Source organism: Eurosta solidaginis, chromosome 1, assembly GCF_040869045.1.
Source record: "Eurosta solidaginis isolate ZX-2024a chromosome 1, ASM4086904v1, whole genome shotgun sequence".
Classification (NCBI taxonomy): domain Eukaryota; kingdom Metazoa; phylum Arthropoda; class Insecta; order Diptera; family Tephritidae; genus Eurosta; species Eurosta solidaginis.
The window spans coordinates 93,800,804-93,821,785 of record NC_090319.1 but is presented as its reverse complement, the minus strand read 5'-3'; the positions used below and the strand labels follow the sequence as shown (position 1 = coordinate 93,821,785).

General features: G+C 37.7%; 1 protein-coding gene across 16 annotated transcripts in view; it reads left to right on the top strand.

The window, feature by feature from the left end:
* Positions 1–4,984, top strand: part of sqz (squeeze) — a 62,504-nt gene extending 57,520 nt beyond the window's left edge. For all 16 annotated transcript variants that reach the window (XM_067759161.1, XM_067759167.1, XM_067759163.1 and 13 more), the window contains one exon: positions 2,596–4,984. In XM_067759161.1, the coding sequence (XP_067615262.1) occupies positions 2,596–4,068 (1,473 nt within the window). In that variant the 3' untranslated portion in view covers positions 4,069–4,984. The remainder of the gene's footprint in view (positions 1–2,595) is intronic.
* Positions 4,985–20,982: the final 15,998 nt, after the last annotated feature.

Sequence of the window (20,982 nt, the reverse complement as noted above, 5' to 3'; positions counted from 1 at the left end):
GAGAAAGAGAACGGAGTGGTAAATACTTTAAAGTTAATAAAGCGTGGGCAGAAAAAAGTCTTCCGGGTTCACTACCTTGATAAATACTAAATTTATTTTAATTTGCTTTACATAGTTATATGGAAACGAAGGTTAGACCAGAGGGTATACGCTAGTTATGTAGTATATGTAAGAGTATAATTTCGAGCCGTTTCCGTTTCTTCAGACAATGCAATCACATGAAAAAAAATTCATTAAAAACCGTATAACATCTCCTAATTTTTTTTCCGTGAAATCAATCTGTCTCCAGTTTATGTGATTCAGAAACCTTAGACACCAATAAGAGCCTAATCGAATTCTTCAGAAGGTTAATCATCCTAAAAGCGAATTTACTGCAGTATTGAGGCTGGGACTCGCACCCCAACTTCAACGGCTGCTCCACATATTTAGAATCTCCTTAATATAGCTAGTAGAATTGCAGACCAGTGGCCCGTAGGCTACGTTAGGTTAGGCCGAAAGAGCATGCCACTTCCTATACTTCCACACGAAAACATTGTCCAAAACTTCTGAATAAGTCTTTGATAAACCGCTTGATTTCCTTTTCCTTTGCCTCCGGTGGAATGCTGAAAACCGTGCGATCGTAAATCTGAGTCGTCTTGTGTGCAGTTCTGGATATGGGCAGAGAAATTGATGAATGGACTCATCCTGATAGCTTCTGCAAAGGCGCTCCTTGGCCTACGCTATCGTCAAAGCCGTAGCACCCGTGATGAAGCCTGTTACTGCCTCCCTACAAATTTGCCAAGTTTGTGAAAGAAATTCTTTCAAAACATATTGAAGTATTTTTCGATTTTCCTCAGGAAATAACCATCTGATGAAAATTATAACCGATTTAATGACGTACACTTCCTTCTGAGGCTATGTTGTTGCTTTCTATGTCGCAAGGACTTCCGTCTGGAGGACCAGTTCTCTTTTCCATTCTTGAGAGATATGCATTGTGTAATATGCATATCTCGACCCAAGCGCTCTTCCTCTGGGAATAGCTTTTGTTTTGTAATTGAGTCAAAGTCCGATTTAATGTCAGTTTCGGCAAAGTTCTGCAAGTTGGGGTCTTTTAGTCTGAAGGCCCATTAAATGAAAACAAGTAGGAGCATCAAGTAAGAGTCGACATTTATCACTTTATGAGGAGCCTTGCTCACTTTTCCTCATATTTCCTGGTGTGATCACCTTTGTACCTCCCGAATCTACTGCTGATTGCTCTTTTTGTCCAGCGTATCCCGTTACTATAGCCAAAGGCTGTGTTGTGCATACCATGCATGATATACGGCGAAAGTCCCCACTTCCTCCAGAAAGTCATTTTGTAGATATAATAGAAGCCCGTTTTGCCCCACCCTGCAATCGGTATCAATAAATCGTCTGCGTATGCGACTACCCTCGTCCCATTTGCTCTAAATGCTCTCAGGATACTGTCAGTATTCAGAGCACCCCTCTACTAGGGGAAGATGCCCTGTATGTCGATGAAGCTTACGAGGGAACGGATGATACAACTTTTAGCATAAACAATGAATATGCCTCCACAAGAGTATTACGAGGCAGGGCTTATAAACTACATTGACTCCAACCTCTGAAAGAGATTTTAGGCCAAGCTACTTTTCCAATTTTCGTCGTGTTTCTTTTGATTTTTCCTACAAATTAGCGGGACGGGACCTACATGTTTTATGCCGACTCCGAACGGCATCTAGAACACACTGAGAAGCTTTTCGTGTCAGAAATACAGTCGGAGTACTTCTTCTAATTGAAAAAACTTGTGACCAAAAATTGTAGTTGCATCTGATTTTCTACCCCTACTTCTCTCAACTGATATTTCTGCTGCCCGAGATCAGTTTCAATAAAGCCAACTGGGATTGATTCAAGGAATTTAAGGATGCTGCCCACCTAATTTCTACTGATGCCCTATTCGGCTTCGGTAAACTATATTCCGGCTGGTAGAATACGAATCCACTTGAATTTCCCAGCTGAAGCAGCAACTGTAGAAAAACAGTTAAGCTATGCCCACATTAGAAACATTGAGATGGAAATGATGCGATATGATGCAAGGACCATATGAGAGGACAACCTCAATGCATATGTGCTTTTTACAGGCAATTTGTATTCCATCCTTCGGTTGACAAAGCCACAGGACGAAGCATAGGACAGCCTCATAAAAATAGAAACAGTTATGTCTCCATCACTGTCACGTCCACAGGGGTTGAGAAAGCTATCAAAAGGTCTAAAGCGTCTTAAGTCATATACTCGGATCAAGTAAAATCTGTACATAAAGACAGGATGGTGTAAAGGTAAGACTAAGAAACGGAACATTTATAGAAGGGTGATGTCCTATCCCTTTTATTGTTGAATTTTTACATATCAAACATCCCCTCTCCACCAGTGGGATTTACCATGACTTCCTAGGCAGATATGTTTAGGTGCAGCTGCCTCCAAAGGTAACTAAGCCTTTTTATTCATTTAACTAGCTTTTAAAACTTCATTAAACCCAATAAAATGCTTCCTTTTATATAATTATTCCCTTTGCCGATTATTGGTATTTAATAGCCTTTTACCTGATATCTCTCATTTCAGTATGATCCACATGCAGCCGGTGTAGACCAACAACAACAACAACAAAACCCCGTCAACCACAAACAACCACGCAATCAACAAAGCTCACCTGATGGACGTGATGTTAAGCCCTACAAATGCACAAATTGCCCCAAAACCTTCGCCAACTCATCTTACTTATCGCAACACACCCGCATCCATTTGGGTATTAAACCATATCGCTGTGAGATCTGCCAACGTAAATTTACACAATTATCGCACCTGCAACAGCACATACGCACACATACCGGCGATAAACCCTACAAGTGCCGTCATGCTGGTTGCCCTAAAGCCTTCTCACAACTCTCCAATCTACAATCGCATTCACGTTGCCACCAAACGGATAAACCATTCAAATGTAACTCCTGCTATAAATGCTTCCCCGATGAATTGTCACTGATGGAACACATACCCAAACATAAAGACTCGAAACACCTAAAGACGCACATCTGCAACCTGTGCGGCAAGTCGTATACGCAGGAAACCTATTTGCAAAAACATTTACAAAAGCACGCCGAAAAAGCGGAAAAGCAACAGCAACGCCACGCCAACACTACAACCACCAATGCGCAGCACCATGTGCCCGCGGGCGGTATTGGCCTAAATTTACAGCGGCAGGTGGTGATGAATGCCGCTGCGGCCGCAGCAACAACCGACCCAAATTCGTATTGGGCAAAAGTGGGCGCTGATAGCGCAGTGAATGCGGCTACGCTCGCCGAGGCTATACAACAGCAACAACAACAAGCTGCCGCTGCAGCAGCAGCAGCCGCTGCAGCAGCAGCAGCCGCTGCGGCTGCGCAACAACAGCAACAGCATGTGCAGAGTGGTTACAATTTTGCAGCGCTGCAACAGCACCAACAACAACAACAGCAGGAACTGTTACAACATCATCAGCGGCTGGTGAATGGTGGTGCGGGTAGTGGTGGTGATAGCGCCGGTAGCAGCAGCACGCCGAATCATTCACATTCGCCCAACGATGAAGGTGAAGATTTAGTGATGCGTCAAACACCACACCATCTTCAGCAGCAGCAGCAGCAGCAACAACAACAACAACAGCAACAACAGCACCAACAACAGCTGCACCACAACCAACAATCGCATTCACCTAATCCGCTTTTAATGGGCAATGCAGCGGCGGCTGCAGCAGCAGCAGCGGCAGCTGCGGCAAATTATGATGTGAAAACAACAAGCGCCTTCACACCCATCAACACAGCGCAGCCACATTTAAATGCGTTAGCTGCACAACAACGTCCACCCGCTGCTGCAGCATATTTGTATCAACAGAATGCTGCTGCAGCTGCCGGCTTTCCCACACAACTCATTTCACTGCATCAAATACGCAACTATGCGCATCAGCCAAGTGCAGCAGCAGCAGCCGGATTATTGGCGAGCGATCACCTGCTTGGCTTGACCGGTGTGACTGCGGGCGGTGCCGGCAAGGATAAGGGTCAATAGTACGATGCACGTCAGAGCGATAGTGATAGCTCAAATCATAAAGGGTGTGTTAATAGAAGAAAAGCGAAAAAGCGTCAATATGAACTGGCACGTGAACGTAGCTGATTTGCCGAGAGGTTACGTGGTCAGCAGGAGGAGAGTGTAGGGTGATAAAACGTGCCGTGGGAAGGTTGTTTGAAGATTGGCAACAACAACAACTACTTAATAGCAAGCGCACAAACTCAGGTTCAAAATATGCTATAAAATTCAAATAGTAAACTAAGCGCAGAAAAATCATAACAAAAATATACTCAACAAAGTAGACAAACATAGTTGCTAAATTATACAACCGCAGGTAGCTAAATTATTTGCGGCACCCTACTACTAGTAAGAGCAAAATAAAATAGAAAAAATTTACAAAGCGGATAACGATAATCTTTGCTCCCACTATTTATGTAAATAGATAGAAATGTATATACATATATATTTCTTCACCACTGATTTTTATACTCTTGTGCACGAACTTTGCTTAATTTCGAACGCTTCGTATGTTAGGGTAGGTCAAAAAAACCTGAAGCTAAATTTTGTTCAGAAAATATGTAGACGCATCACTGTAAGGAGAAAAAAGTTGAAAATCCCATCGTTATGTAACAGTTCTCCCTTGTGCGGATATCAAAACGTATGACAAAATAAATTGGGTACCCTGTAAAAATAGCTAAAAGTATCGTCCTGTAATTTCTGTATTTGATATTAGATTTTTATGAATGATACGTTGTTGTAAGAGCCACATTTCGTCTATAAATAACGTCAATACAAAATATAGGCGTTATTTTTAATAGGTCCGGTTTTTGGTATTGTCTTGAATAAAGGGTGACTTTTTTGGAAAAAACAATTTGAATACAACCTCAACTCGATGTATAGGCTAGTAGTTTCTATAGACAAAATGTGCCTATCTTTAAAAATTAAAATTGAATATCAAATAATGATATTCTTAGAAGTAGCGCAGAAAACACACTTTAGCCGTTTCTACAGGGTGCCGGAAACATTTTGTTAACTACTTTTTGAATCTCACAAGTTGTATAAATGCTCAAATCCGGCGGCAGCATTTTACATTTTTTTTATGTACAGGTCCTGCTTTAATTTGTAGATTTTCTGAAATAAACTACGTATTTTTTTGAATCGTTCCATTTTTATTATGTTGAGCATCGTCAGAACAGAAATAGTTTCGAAATAAGAAATTGCGTCAAATTTAAATAAAATGGAACGATTTACAGAGAATCAAAAAAATCGAGTAAATTATATATACAGAAAAAAAAAGACAAAAGAAAGTCTTCCTAATTCGAAGCTTCTGTTGAGGAGGTCTCAGGTCTTATTTTTGTGATCCTTTGAATACAAGCCAATAACTGAAACATATAGCACTTTTATCAAGTGAAACCTTCACGTCAAACAAAAGTTATTTCAAGTTAAATGAAACTTTTCAAAACAAAGTAAACTTTTTTCAAATCAAATGAAACCGATTTTTTGATTTCTTGCTTACACCCTAAATCCGCTGTGGAATTAAGAGTGTACTGTGTAGCCCCATATATCGACTACTGAGTGGATTATCACCCTACCTCCGCTATTGGTTCAGAAATCTTGTAAAAGGCAACCTATTTCAGATTTTGTTTGAGAAACGCCAGACTACGTACTTTTATTTAAAAAAACTACTGTCTCAGATTTAAAAAAAGGTTCTATCTTATCATAAATTATACATTTCGTCTTGAGATTGGCGATTATGCCAAAAATTCTCAAATAAGGCATTTTCGAACTGGCAGTACTCTGCAGTTGATATGAAAATACTGTAACGAATTTACTGAAATTCCTCTTATTTCAAATCTTCTGCTAACGTTCGAATCACTAAACTGTTGAATAAATAACTCCAATATTGAATAATGCAAAAATGGTCTTTATTAGACTACTTGAAAATAACACTTATACTTCGCAACTGATAGCTTGCTTAAATCAAACTGACTCGTCGTGGCTCAACTGTTGCTGCTTTTATACTGTTTGTTTTCGTTGGCATATTTCTAGGCGGTTCTATTTCTAGAATTTACTAGTTAGTTATCAGCTATAACTACGTTTATAGCTTCTCATATGCGCGTGTATATGTGAGTGATACTTGCACAAATTATTGCTTACTTTTGAGCGCATCTCAGATAAGATATATGCATGTGTTTATGCGTTTTCTCTCCGCTGCGTGTACGTACATATGTGTAGACATAATGATTGACTTGTTGATGTGCATACAGGTCACTGCTTAGTATTGGCTTAGAGATGATAGTATCCCTTAGCGTTGCTAATATTCGTCACAATACGATATTCACAAAATTTACCAGAACTATCATAATAGCTAGTGACAAGGTTTGACTTCAATAAGGTAAATTATAAATAGTTGTCGCCTTAAGGAAACAATTAATAAATAGTAATATTGTATGTCTAGTATCTTAAGTGGAGTAGGAGCTAATGCTACAAAAGCTTTTAAAGAACTATATGACCTTTGGTTTGATCAGACGGGCAAAAATTACTTACTCACCTTATTGGCGCTTAACCGTCTAAACGATTATGGCCGTCCAACAAGGCGCGCCAGTCGCTCCTTCGCTCCGCCAACCGGCGCCAATTGGTCACACCAAGGGAGTTTAAATCGTTTTCCACCTGGTCCTTCCAACGGAGTGGGGGCCGCCTTCTACCTCTGCTTCCATAGGCGGGTTCCGATAGAAACACTTTCTTGGCCGGAGCATGACCTTTCATTCGCATAACATGGCCTAGCCAGCGCAGCCGCTGCGTTTTAATTCGCTGGACTATGTTGATGTCTGCGTATAGCTCGTACAGCTCATCATTAAATCGTCTTCGGTGCTCGCCATCGCCAACGCGTAGAGGTCCATAAATCTTTCGAAGAACTTTTCTCTCGAACACTCCCAAAGCCGCTTCATCTGCTGTTGTCATGGTCCATGCTTCTGCCCCATATAGCAGGACGGGTACGATAAGTGACTTGTAGAGTATGATTTTCGTTCGCCGAGAGAGGACTTTACTTTTCAATTGCCTACCTAGTCCAAAGTAGCATTTATTGGCAAGATTGATTCTTCGCTGGATTACAGTGCTGATGTTGTTGCTATTGTTGATGCTGGTTCCCAAATAAACGAAGTCTTTTACTATTTCGAAATTATGGCTGCCAACAGTAGCGTGGTTGCCAAGGCGCGTATGCGCTGACTCTTTGCTGGATGACAGCAGGTACTTCGTTTTGTCCTCATTCACCATCAAACCCATCCAGAACTAACAGCGCGGGTGTTTAGGCCGATGATATCAATGTCATCAGCATATGCCAGTAATTGCACGCTTTTATAGTATATTGTTCCAGTGCGGTTAAGTTCTGCAGCTAGTATAATTTTCTCCAGCATCAAATTAAAGAAATCGCACGATAGGGGGTCACCCTGTCTGAAACCTCGTTTAGTTTCGAACGGCTCGGAGAGGTGCTTCCCAATTCTGACTGAGCTGACGGTGTTGCTCAACGTCATTTTGCATATTCATATAAGTTTTGCGGGGAAATCTAAGTACAAAGTATAAGTACTACAGTACTTGTACTTCGAATCCGAAAGTACAAGTAGATATACTTACGAAACACTTGCAATTACACGAATGTACTTTTTCTGATAAAATATGTCAGTTTGATTCATAAATGGAAAATCAAAACTTGAGTAGAAATTAGGGTTGCCAGATTTTATTTCGGGTTCCCGGGACAAACCTCAAATTTGAGCCAAATTCCCGGGATTTTGAAAAATTTTCCGGGACATTTGAAAAATAAGAAACACCTATATGTGTATTTATTTGTATGGGTTGCTCATTCGGCGAAATAATTTTTAGATATAATTAAACTTTTTAAACTCTTATTTACAACGAATATTTTTATGAAACAGACTAACAATTAATACGTTTACTGTGTTTAATGCGAATTCAATCATTGTAAACTTTACCAAGTAGGGCAACTAACAGCTGATCGCTCAAAATTAGCACACACACAAACATCACTAATGACCATATTACGGAAATCTTTAGGGAAATTCAAGTTTAGTTTTTAAACAGACATAAAATGTTATAATTTTGGAATATATAGCATCTAGGACACCTTAATTGCAGTAATTGAAAGAAAATGTTTGCTTATACTCAAGTATTTAATTATTTTTTCTAAATTTATCTTTAATATTGATACAATGATTGAAGGTATATTGATGCAGTGCAACTCTGCTCTTCCTACTGTTCTTCATTCGACTCCATTCGAGTGTCCTCTTTCACTGAATTCGAGTGCCTTCCACTCTATTCGCAACATAACCTCAATTTAAGCTGCCAAGCTATATAGTAAACAATGAATTCAATATTCTATGGATTCATTTTCCAAACGTTATTTTAAAACACAACACTTTACATGCAAAATGAATATTTAGGTGTGCGAAATGTCAAACATTGACAATATTCAGAACCACAGTAGGGATGAATTTTTCTTCTTTACCGAGTTGCATGCAATATGCTAATGAGCTGAATACAATCGAAGCCGCAAATATTGCCATGTTTCGTAGCAGATTATAATTTATTAATTTTGATATTGTGAAAATGCCGGGATACTTTAAAATTTGCGAAAAATACGGGATGTCCCGGCCAATACGGAACATTTGGCAACGTTAGTAGAAATCATATTTGAAAGCAGCGAGAAGTAAAACAACATATTAAATAAGTATAAATTGTACAACAGCTAACTATATTAAAGTAGTTTTGTGTTTGCTGTCATTAGTACTAGCTTTTCAAACGAAAAGTCCGTCATTGAATGCCTTCTAGGACTATAAACAATGCCTGCTAAGGAAAAGAGACGCTTCACTGGGTCGGAGGAAGCTAAGGGCGTATTCATTTTGAGTGATAGGACTGTTGATGTATCATTAAAATACCCGTAAAACTCTTCTTCAACCATTTTGTCAAAGTTAGGTGATCGTAAGGGTGCTGGTTGATCCGTTTCAAAACCGTTCAATACTTATCATAGTACTTCGAAAGTACTTACAAGTACTTCACTTGTACTTCAATAATTCAACAAGTGCTTCTATACTTATACTTGTACTCATTTTTCGAAGTACTGAGGTACTGATACTTGTACTTGTACTGGTACTTTTTCTTTACAGGTCCGATATATTGGCAGTTATTTGGTATAAGTTTCATTTGGCTGGAAAAAATTTAAATTTAATTTGGAAAAAGTTTCATTTACCTTGAAAAACTTCAATTTGATCTGAAAGCGCTATAAAGAAAACTTTATATGGTCCTAATCGTATCGAACTTTAGAGTTTGCAAAAAAATTAAATATTTTACCGATACCCTGTCCACAAAAGCTTCAAATTTGGGGTCCGACTTTAGAAATTTATTTTGATACAGTTTACAGCACTACTTCATAAACATTGAATCGCTTCGTGTATTTTGTTTGTTGAGGTTAGGTTGAAACAAAACCGAAAACTATTTTCGTTTTGATTGTAAAATTTGAATTTTTACATAATGATTAATTCTGTTTTTTTTTCCAATTTCCAAGGCTCTGAAGAGATTTACAAGGTAAAATCGAAACAGATGTCGCCTTGTCCGTCCTGATGTCACGTTGTTTCAATTTTTCCCAAATTATTAAGGAAATTTTTTATTTTATAAAAAATACTAAAATCTTTATATTGACTACTAAAAAAGTAATAAACATTTTTGATTTTCGACATGTTTCTATAAAGTAAGGTTGACTGAATTGAAAAATATTCAAAATAATATACAAATAATAATTATGCAATTATTGGACATGATGTTTCAACCGAGAAGAAAGTTATCAAATAAAACAAATTTTTAAGAAAAAATCTTCCATTATTTGCTCGATAAATTCAAGTTAGATTTAAAGTATTAATTTTTGTGCGAGAGGAGTAAGCAATACAAATAAATAAATGCCTGAAATGGTTCAATATTTTAGTGGTGCCTGCGGAATTTGTGCGCTTCATAATTTTGCCCACCCTAATGCACCTACAACTACCTTTAGGTAGATATCCTATATTTGAACATTTCTACAATTTCTGCCGAACTCAGATAACGAAATCTGTTGCACATTTTCATGCGTATACTACTTATTTCTATTGCTATCACACACCCACACTTTCACACACTGGCATTTTCTACTCAAAACATTTTGTGCTAATTTCCCTGTTTTTCTATTCTCCCATTTAATGCGCCTGCGCGCATGCACAGTATACAAATGCTACAAAATGTAGCTCGGAATTATAGGTATAGTAATTAATTGTAATTATAGATTAATTACACGTATAGTAATTATGTACGCACATAAACGTATTGTAGCAAAAAGTAGTTGGATAAGCCGAATTTAATTTATATCGTAAGCTTAAAATTAACGTTTAAGATATCTCGCAGGTATATACATACTTACATAAACAAGTTTTTAAGTATTTTTTAAAATTATGATTTAATATTTTTTCAACTATTTCTTAACTCTAGACATTTTTGTTAAACAAAAATTGTAGATTTCATTTAAAAAATTTAGTTTCAAAATTATTTACCCATAAAATTTAATTAAGCTGGATTAATAATTAAAATTTCTGTAACATTTTTCTAAAAATAAATCTCTTTAATAAAGTATATAGTTTTTATAAAAAAAACTTCGATTGATTTAAATTTGTTTGATGAAAAATATCGCATAATATATTATACTGATTCACGCAAAGGACCGAAGATATACGAGAGATCGGTTCTAAACGAAACACGGAAGAGCATAGCGAAGGTGAAGAAAAATGAGGTGGAATGGCGTGAGTAAATCTAATAGATAAGATGTGAATCGTTTTGTTTTTTATATTTTTATTGAAATACGATGTAGACAAGGTCAAACGAATAAAATTACTGAATTCTACTCAAAACGTTTTCTAAGTTTAAATCGCCGGGCCCAGACGGTATATTCCCGGCCATGCTACAAGTTTCAAGTACGGCGGTCGTGGAATGGCTTAAAATAATATTCGATGGGTGCATAAGGTTGAATCATGTACCGCACTCTTGGAGAACTGCTCGTGTAGCTGTCCTACCAAAGGCGGGGAAGATCGGTCACGTGTATCCCAAAGACTATAGACCCATTAGCTTAACATCATTTCTGCTCAAAACCTTTGAGAGGCTGATAGATGTTTACATAAAGTCCAACGTGGATGAAAAGCTGCTCTCCACAACGCAACATGCGTACACCAAAGGCAAGTTGGTAGACACCGCATTACATAGGGTGGTAATAAGCGTAGAGAAAGCCCTGGAATATAAGGAATATGCTCTAGGAGTCTTCTTGGACATTGCCGGGGCTTTCAATAATGTTTCTAATGTTTAATCAGATGGATCGGCTGCATGTTAAATTTCAGGAAGATTTCATCACAATGGGGATTGTACGAGGCCACGAAATCAGTGGACAGGGGCACGCCGCAGGGAGGGGTGCTATCACCTCTGCTGTGGACGCTGGTCATCAACCAACTGCTCAGGCGTTTCGATGAGGGACACGTAAAACTTACGGCTTACGCAGATGACGCTGCAATTGTCATAAGTGGAAAGTGCCTTCCAACGATTAGTTCTTTGATGGATCGGACGCTTCGGGATATTCCTACCTGGGCATATAATGTCGGGTTGAAAGTCAATGCGGTGAAGACGGATATGATCTTGTTTACAAAGAGGTACAAGGTCCCAAATTGGACCAGTCCTAAGTTAGGAGGGGTGACCTAACAGGAGAAACCTTGCACAAAATATCTAGGAATCATAGACAGTAAGCTGTCATGGAAGCTCAACGTGGAGGAGAGTGTCAAGAAGGCCTCAACGGCACTCTATGCATGTAAAGGAATGCTGTGGTGTACGTGGGGCTTATCACCCTCTCTTTCTCATTGGGTTTTTACAGCGATTGTAAGCACTATTCTATACTATGGAGTTCTTGTTTGGTGGAAGGCCACACAAAAAACAACATACCTCAAAAAATTAGAGGGGGTATGCAGACTATCGATGCTTAGCATTACGGGAGCCCTGAGAACAACCCCTACGGCTGCACTGTATGCCATTCTGCACATTCCACTTGTAGACCTGGTAGCAAAGAACATAGTATTAACAACCGCAACCAGGCTGGGTGCCTCGGGGCAGCTTGAGCGCCAACCATAGTAGTATAGCGTCATCAATCACAAGACGAACAGACTACCTGATTCCCTATCTGCGCTTCGAGGGAGATCTAAAGGCCACAGTAGAGGTGGACGGTTGGCGCAAGGGTGCGCAAATGGTGGACGAGGTGATACATCTGTACACAGATGGTTCCAAAGTAGTGGAATGAGTAGGGTATGCGGTATACTGTGCTGATCCGGAAATAAGCAGATCCTACAGGCTGCCGGATTACTGTAGCGTTTTCCAAGCGGAAATATTAGCCGTAATGAAAGCAGTAGAAACCCTGGAAGAGAATAGCTTAAGCTGCAACCGTGTTAACTTTTATATTGACAGTAAAGCAGCAATTAAGGCAATAATCTCGCATAGCACAGCATCTAAATGCGTGTTAGAGTGTAAGCAGTCTCTGGAGAGAACCGGGGCAGGGCGATGCATACATCTATATTGGGTCCCAGGGCATATGGGAATAGATGGGAATGAAAAAGCGGATGAACTAGCTAAAAAGGGCGCATCCTTTGAAGCTTGCTCCGTAGACGTTGCAATTAGACTGGGCGAAATTAAGCGAAGGCGAGAGGTGCACATGATCGACCAAGCAGGAAAGGCGTGGGTTTAAGCGCGGGGCTGTAAAGTGTCGAAGATTATGTACAGGTCATACAACCTTATACTAACAAATTTAAATAAATAAAAATAAATAAACAAAGTTGCTTCTATCATTAAAAAGAGAGGACTGTAGACTCATGAGGGGTATTCTGACTGGACGCTGCCTTCTGGCGTCACAAGCAATTAAATTAGGCTTGGTCAGTGATAGCAGATGTAGGAAGTGCGGGTTTGAGGAGGAAACGATCGAGCACGTTCTGTGCTCGTGCCCTGCACTTGCAGGCTAAGACTCCAGCTATTAGGAGTGATACAGCTGTCAGATCTAGAAGCAGCAAGTGGCTTAAGTCCTACGAAGCTTCTAGTATTTGCCAAGAGGATGGTGTTATTTTATAACATAGGTCCTTGTTTTTGATAGGGCTTTTCAGTTTGGTCGTTAAAACCAACTTCTGGTAACACTACGGACTCAATCAGTCTATGTGAGGTCCTAATGGACCGGACCAGGGTATTGCCTTTATATGATATTAAATCCAAATGGCTTAATTCGGTGTTATGATATTTGGGGCTATAGAAATATAAAACCGCACTTAAAAATATTTTCATTCAATACCCATATTGGCATATTTCATAATTTTCAAAATATTGCAACTTTAAAAAATATTCACCCTTTTTGTCATTGGCGTCGTCGTCACTGAACGACGACGACGTTTTAAATTCGGTATTTCCGTTGTCGTTTTCGATAACTATTGACGACTATCGACACATGTTTGGTATTGGCTAAGCAAATTTGCTGTCGTCGTCGCCCTCACACGACGCCATTTATGTCGACGCTGTTTTTACTGACGACAGAAGGAAAATTTGTAAGTAAAACATTTCTTTTTTAATTAATTAAATATACATATATGTAATATGCATTGTTTTTTTAGATATTCAAAATGAAAATAACGAGTGCGCAATAATTCGAGGTTCTTGTAGCTGGGCTAGAAAAAATCGAAGTTATTTCTGATTTTTTTTCTATTGAGTCTAAGCTCCTATTTATTATTTTCGTCACTAGAGCTCATAATAAAACATTTTTGTAAAATCTTGAAAAGAAATATTTAAACAAATCTCAAATCGCGAAAAAAGATACAGAAATAGTAAAAAAAAATCGAACAGCTGATCCAGAATTGACAGAGATGGAATATTTTCCTTTCGTTTTATCGATAAATTGTCGTCGTCGTCTCAACAAGCTTAGCCAATACCGATTTGGTGTCGAAGTGACGACGACGTCGATACGATGTGACGTCGACTGAAATACGACGACGACAATGACAATAGGGGTGATTATCAATGGCAACACCAGGGTGGAAAGTTTTGGCACGTTATAAGCTATTTACATACCAAATTTTATAAAAATCGGTTGAGCCATTTCCGAAATAGTTGTGGATACACTAGCCCATTTAGTTATAGCAGCCAAAGCAGTTGGTTGGTGACAATCATCCACAGCAGTGATGATGACAAACTGGATGGGCTGTATGCCAAGATGCAGATAGTTTCCTCCGCAATGGGGTTTATTAGAGGCCTCGAAACCAGCGAAAAAAGGAGAGACACCCCCGGGTTGCAATGAAGCTATTCAGAAATTTTGATCAAAATGCATGGAGTGGTTTCGGAGTTCGTAAGCTACAATTGTGAACACGAAAAGCACGGAAGCTATCTGTGGTACCAAAATTTGAGAAGTGTGTAGAAATTTTCGTATTTTCTATTTAGAGTTTTCATTTTTTCGAAGTTTGCAGTATTATAGCATCATCAACTTTAGTGTCGCATCGATTTTTGATATTTTTTTCCGAAGGAGGTTTAGATTTTCCTGGAAGGGCATTTCATTTTTTATATAGTTGAAGAAAACCAAATGGCGATTTTTTCTTTTGAAAAGTTCATAAAGTTTTCTAAAAGAATATCGCCAATAGCCGTGTTTTTTAACACGCGCGTATACGTTTCGTTTGCGCGTGTAAAAAAACGCGTATCTTCGCTTAGATAATGCTTAGGAGACCCACCTAGCGGCTGTGGTTAAACAACTAGCTACAGCAACAGGGTGTACCGAAAAGCGGAGACGCAACGCTCTGATGGCCATAGGGTATAACATATAGCTGAATCAGTTGCGATGAATTGTGGACACAGATAGAATACATAGAATTAGGGTACAGGGTGAAACAAAGACACATATTTCAGTTACATCTGAGTATAATGCGTATTGAAATTTAGTAGGACAAAATTTATGCGCAGCAATTTCAGAGGTGTATTTAAAGTTTGTCGATTAGCAGTCCATATCAAGTTTAAGCGTAAACGACTATACGCGTGTTAAAAAACACGGCTAATATTTCGCTTAAGTTCAAATTCGCTTAAGGCAATTCAAATTAAAAAAATTGTATCCTGTGAATGATCCAAATCCCTCTTTTTCGCCGTTGTATGTGTACAAGCAGGGGCGTAGCGACGGGGGTGGGGTTTGGGTTTAAACCCCCTTGCCTGAGGATCATTTGATTTTTTAGGTCATTACAATTCAAATTTTTGATGTTTTTATGTCTATGTTAATAAATTTATTTATAATTCTGCTACGTATTTACTTTGTTGTTGATATTATATTTTTAATAAGCAAGTATATGTATGCACGAAGGGAACACTTATATATTTTAATCATATTCTGTTTCATAATAATTCTGCAATTTATTAAATGTACAAATGTAAATGTTAACTTTTACTATAATTTCATAAAGAAGTTTCCTTGTAAATTTTCCTAAAGACCATCTACATACATATCAGAGAACAGCAAAAAGCGAACACAACAACGTTCGATTACATTCGGCAACATAATCGTGTTCAATGATCCAACTTGCTTAAACGAACATAATCGACGTTGATTAAAAATCAACCAACTTATTGCATGCGTGAATATAATCAATTTAGGCGTTTGCTCGTTTGCCTCAACAGCGATTACATTCATCGGAATGAAAAGGCAAATATGAAAACTCCATGCGTCTGAATATTTGCATGATTATTCTGCCCTTACGTCACGGCGAAAAGCTACATATAAAAGAATATATACCAGACAGTTGAAGCAGTATGCTCTTCTAATGAAATGCCTATTATTTTGCCTAGAAAAAGCGCCCAAACAAACGCGGAGGATCACTACCGTATACAAATTTTTATCCCATTTATAGACTCAGCAATTCAGAATTTGGAATTACGATTTTAAAATGTAAAAAACACATTAGTGTGAATTTTTTAAATAAAATTTTTTTCTATTCGATCAGTTTCTTTCTTTTGAATTTTATATACGTATACTTTACATCTCATGCATAGGCTCAAAAAGCATGAATTCTACTTATTCCTGAAGGCGGTACTTCGGTTTTTTTTATCAATTTATCTATGATTAATATTACAGGAATGCGATTCTGTGGCTTTTCCTAATGTTCACATGTTGTTGAAAATCTTGTGTCCAGTAACAACGGCAACGAACGAGAGATCTTTTTCAACTCTAAGGCTGATTAAAAACTATTTGAGAAATACGATGTGGGAAAATCGATTGAATGGCTGTGCATCACTAAGCATCCACCGTGATCAAATTGTTACCGTCAATGAAGTTTTAGATGAAATGGCAAAGAAAAGCCGACGCATGCGCTTAAGTTTTTAATGTAACCTTTTTCATATCATATTCTGAATACACGTACTTTAATGTTAAAGCTAAAGCCAAAATTTTTTTTATTTATTTAACTATTAAAAATAGTACTCCCCAAAACTTCGGGATGTATGTGGCTCGATACCCGTTTCTATAAAATCATCGGTGCACATTATTCCATTACGTAAAAGCCCCCTATTGCGAGTGTCGATCGGAATAGAATCGACAATTCGTCGATTCCATTTTTTGCATTTAATATTATTACTATACAAATAAATCGCCAAATCTTTGGACCATTATAAACAGTTATTTTACACGAGATATTTTGCTATTTTTTCAACTTTTCGATGTATATAACATAATTTGTATACATTATAAAGATAATCGATTATCGCTCAGCGGTCGACTATCTACTGCAATCGACACTCGTAATAGGGGGGTTAATTAAATTAGAAATAAATTATACAGGTTTTCTATTATTTTCGTGAAAGTACTGTAGTATTGGAATCTTACATTTGAGTCCAATTAGAGAACCACATTTGAGTGGTCAAAATTCCCTTTTTGCGGAGAACGCTATGATTCCCACGTTAAGCCACTGTTTCCAAGCAAGTCTTGAGATTTTAGATGTATGCTAGTTATCAACATGAGCTCATGGATCTCAAGCACTATTGCTTGTTGGGTATATTTGACCCATTGCGAACGAACGCAAATAACTGATAGGTTAACTACAGTTTAACCCTGCCAGATTGACCGCTTAAGCTCAGCTTAAACTTCAATTAAAGTATACTGAAAAACTGCAGAATAAGTTTAAGCGTAGTTTAACTGACAAACTGAGTTGAACTTGTACTGAAAATTTGGGACTTAATCGATTAATACAATTCAAAGTATCGATGAAACTAAATCATTATTGGACTGCAAAAAAAAAAATCGTTTCATTTAATCAAATGATAAATCGTTGCATTTTCACTTTATTCTCGAGGAATAAAAACATTCTTCTAATGTATTTTGATGGTGCTCTCCCAGGACTTCAACTAAGACCGTGCGTTTGCTATGTTATCGGACTTCCACACAACATATGTTTTGTTTGTTTAATTTTTAAACTTAAACTTTTGGAATTTTATTGCAAAATTGTTTGCATGTATAACTAAATCAAATTGTAATATTTAATAATTGGCTCATTCATAGAATTTAATTACCCAAACCACAACTTAAATGATTGTACATAATTAATTTGAAAATTGTTTAATAAATTCAATAAATAATAATGCAATTTTCCCATTAATGAACTTTTAGAAATTAACTTTTGTATACGGCTATAATTTAAAATGAATTTAAAATATTAATGCCAATAATTTATTCTATTGAGTAAGCTGTTCTAATTCGTACATTCTCTTTTGGTAACAACGAAAAAAAAAGCTTTCTGAGAATAGAATTGCTTAAAAAAAAAACAAAACAAACAAATAACAATTAAAGCGTGTTGTGTTTGTAAATAAACAAATAATAAAACCCAGCAAAAACTTCACAACTTTTTACAGCTCGAAAGTTTATTTAGTTTAAGTTGATAACGCATTGTTGAACCAACTGGGTACCCCTTAATATAATATAACTTTCATTATTAGCTTTAGAATAATATAATCCCATACTAGGCCTTCTTGTTTTTAAAAGATCATACCTAGTTTTTCTGATGTTATCAGACACTATGATTAGATGCGGTGTAAACTCAGAACAGTGGAGAATAATTCGAGATCAACTATAAACTAAAAACAAATTGACAATAATTGGAGATTAATGTAACCATGAGTTTTTCAAAGGTTGTAGAATAATTGAAAAATTTTGTTAGCGATAAACTTGAGCACTATACATGTTTCAAAAGTTACAGAAATATTTAGCAAATGTTTGTTGGGAAGGCTTAAAAAGTCCCTGCACGGACCCTAGCTTTCTTACTTATTTAATTGGCGCTTAACCGTTTGAACGGTTATGGCCGTCCAACAAGGCGCGCCAGTCGCTTCTTTGCTCTGCCAACTGGCGCCAATTGGTCACATCAAGGGAGCTTAAATCGTTTTCCACCTGGTCCTTCCATCGGAGTGGGATCCGCCCTCTTCCTCTGCTTCAATAGGCGGGTTCCGATCGAAATACTTTCTTCGCCGGAGCGTCGCCTTTAATTCGAATAACATGACCTAGCCAGTGTAGCCGCTGCATTGTAATTCGCTAGTTTAAGTTGATGCCTGCGGACCATAGCTACCTTACTATATATACCGAGCTAACAGTACCATAAGGGAGTTCGAAATTTTATGTATTTGACGTTGGAAACATTGGTATAGCTAATATACATATGTAAGCTACGGATCGTGAGAAACTTTTTTCTTTTGAAATTTTTTCTTTGAACTTTCTGTCCTGTTTTGACAGTTGATGAAAAAATAAACTACGATTTTTGATGTTGCGTTTTTGCAATGACGTAGCAAATGCATAACCGTGAACTTTGTTATTAGCCGTGTTTTTTAACACGCGTATATCCGTTTACGCTGAAACTTTATATTGACTGCTAAGAGACAAACTATAAATACACCTCTGAAATTGCTGCGCATAAATTTTGTCCTACTAAATTTCAATACGCATTATACTCAGATGTAACTGAAATATGTGTCTTTGTTTCACCCTGTACACTAATTCTATGTATTATATGTGTGTCCACAATTCATCGCAACTGATTCAGCTATATGTTATACCCTATGGCCATCAGAGCGTTGCGTCTCCGCTTTTCGGTACACCCTGTTGCTGTAGCTAGTTGTTTTACGACAGCCGCTAGATGGGTCTCCTAAGCATTATCTAAGCGAAGATAGGCGTTTTTTAACACGCGCAAACGAAACGTATACGCGCGTGTTAAAAAACACGGCTATTGTATTGCAAACGATAATGCAAGGGTGCTAGACCATTTGTCAAAATCCTGAACTCCGTTCATATATTTCATTTTTTACTGTCGCTTATAGGATTTTTTGCTGGGAATATATTTATTCATCATATTATATGGGATAAAGACATAAAGACCAAAACAATGGATGCTGATTGTGGGCGAAGTAAAATATATTTAAACAACTTATGTAACCAAGTAGTTAGGTAAATTGGCATATACCAACTCAATTTACGTATTGAATGTGAAATAATTTCAAAATTTTTAATTTATTTTGAGAATGTTATGGAGTTCAAAGAAAAAAAATATATATATAACTGTAAGGCGCGATAACCTCCGAAGATATTTTAGGCCGATCTTCTCTTATGAAATTTAGCTTCTATAAAATTAGTCGGAATTGAAGTGTTAAAATGTTTATTATCGGATGCGGATTTAGAAAGGAGTAGAACCTATATCAACTTATGGAAATCACAAACAACTATTTCTGAATTGAATGTCCCTTTCACACCCCACATAAAAAAATTGTAAAGGTTTACAAATAAGATATGTATCAGCTGCTCGGTCACAGCGGCGTACACCTGACCAGCATGCTTGATCTATATCCTTTTTTGTGGAGGCTATTTGGCAGCGTTGTACTACTTTTGTACAAAATAGTGTAGTAGCAGTTGTTGTTGTTGCTATTGTTGTATCGATAAGTACACTCCCCGAAGGTTTTGCTGGATGCAGATCCGGAAAGTTCCGGTAACAAGCACCATTAAGATAATAGCCCGACCATCTCGGGAACGATTTAGTATGAACACATGAAACCTTCTATGTCATTCCGCCCTCCCACCCCCTAGATCCATGAGGAAATAACTTTTGAAATTCCGCTCCTTTTTTCGCTAATTAATGCATCCCTCCGTCGATCTCGAAGACAGCAGCTCCAGAAATTTTGACACTTCGTTCAGTGTCGTTCACGTTCATTCACGCTCGTTCCATCACGTTCCACACAGTTTTGACACTTGGGTCAGTTTGTTAGAAAGAGAAGGAAACAAACATATCTAGCTGGTATACCTAAACAATGGCTTCCACTGTTTTTTGGCGTAGTTTATAGTTTTTTTTTTTTGTAGTATTTCTTAATCTGGCAGTGAGACGGATTATTAAATACATCAGGTTATTTGTGATGCCTTTTACAATTGGAACCGATTCCACTGACATGCCACAAACAACATTCATAGGGAGTCGGTCATTTCTTGCATCATCTTCTAAGCAACAAATGCTGAAATTATATCTCAACTTCCACTTATCGCTGAAGAAAAACACAATCTGCTCAAGACTGCAATAAATCCAACACAACTTTGATCTGGATCCAGTAATTGCTTAAACTCTAGAGCCTGACTGAATCCATACATGTGTGTCCTCGGGTGCCGTGAATCTCATCCTTTCCAAGTGACACTGGACTTATTCAAAGCTAATGCCACTATGGACCGAACCTGCTGACACTTTATAATTTCTAGGCCTCCCATAAAATGATCTCGATAATAATAATTATAATTATGAATGGAAGTATCGACTGGGCATCAGCAACAGC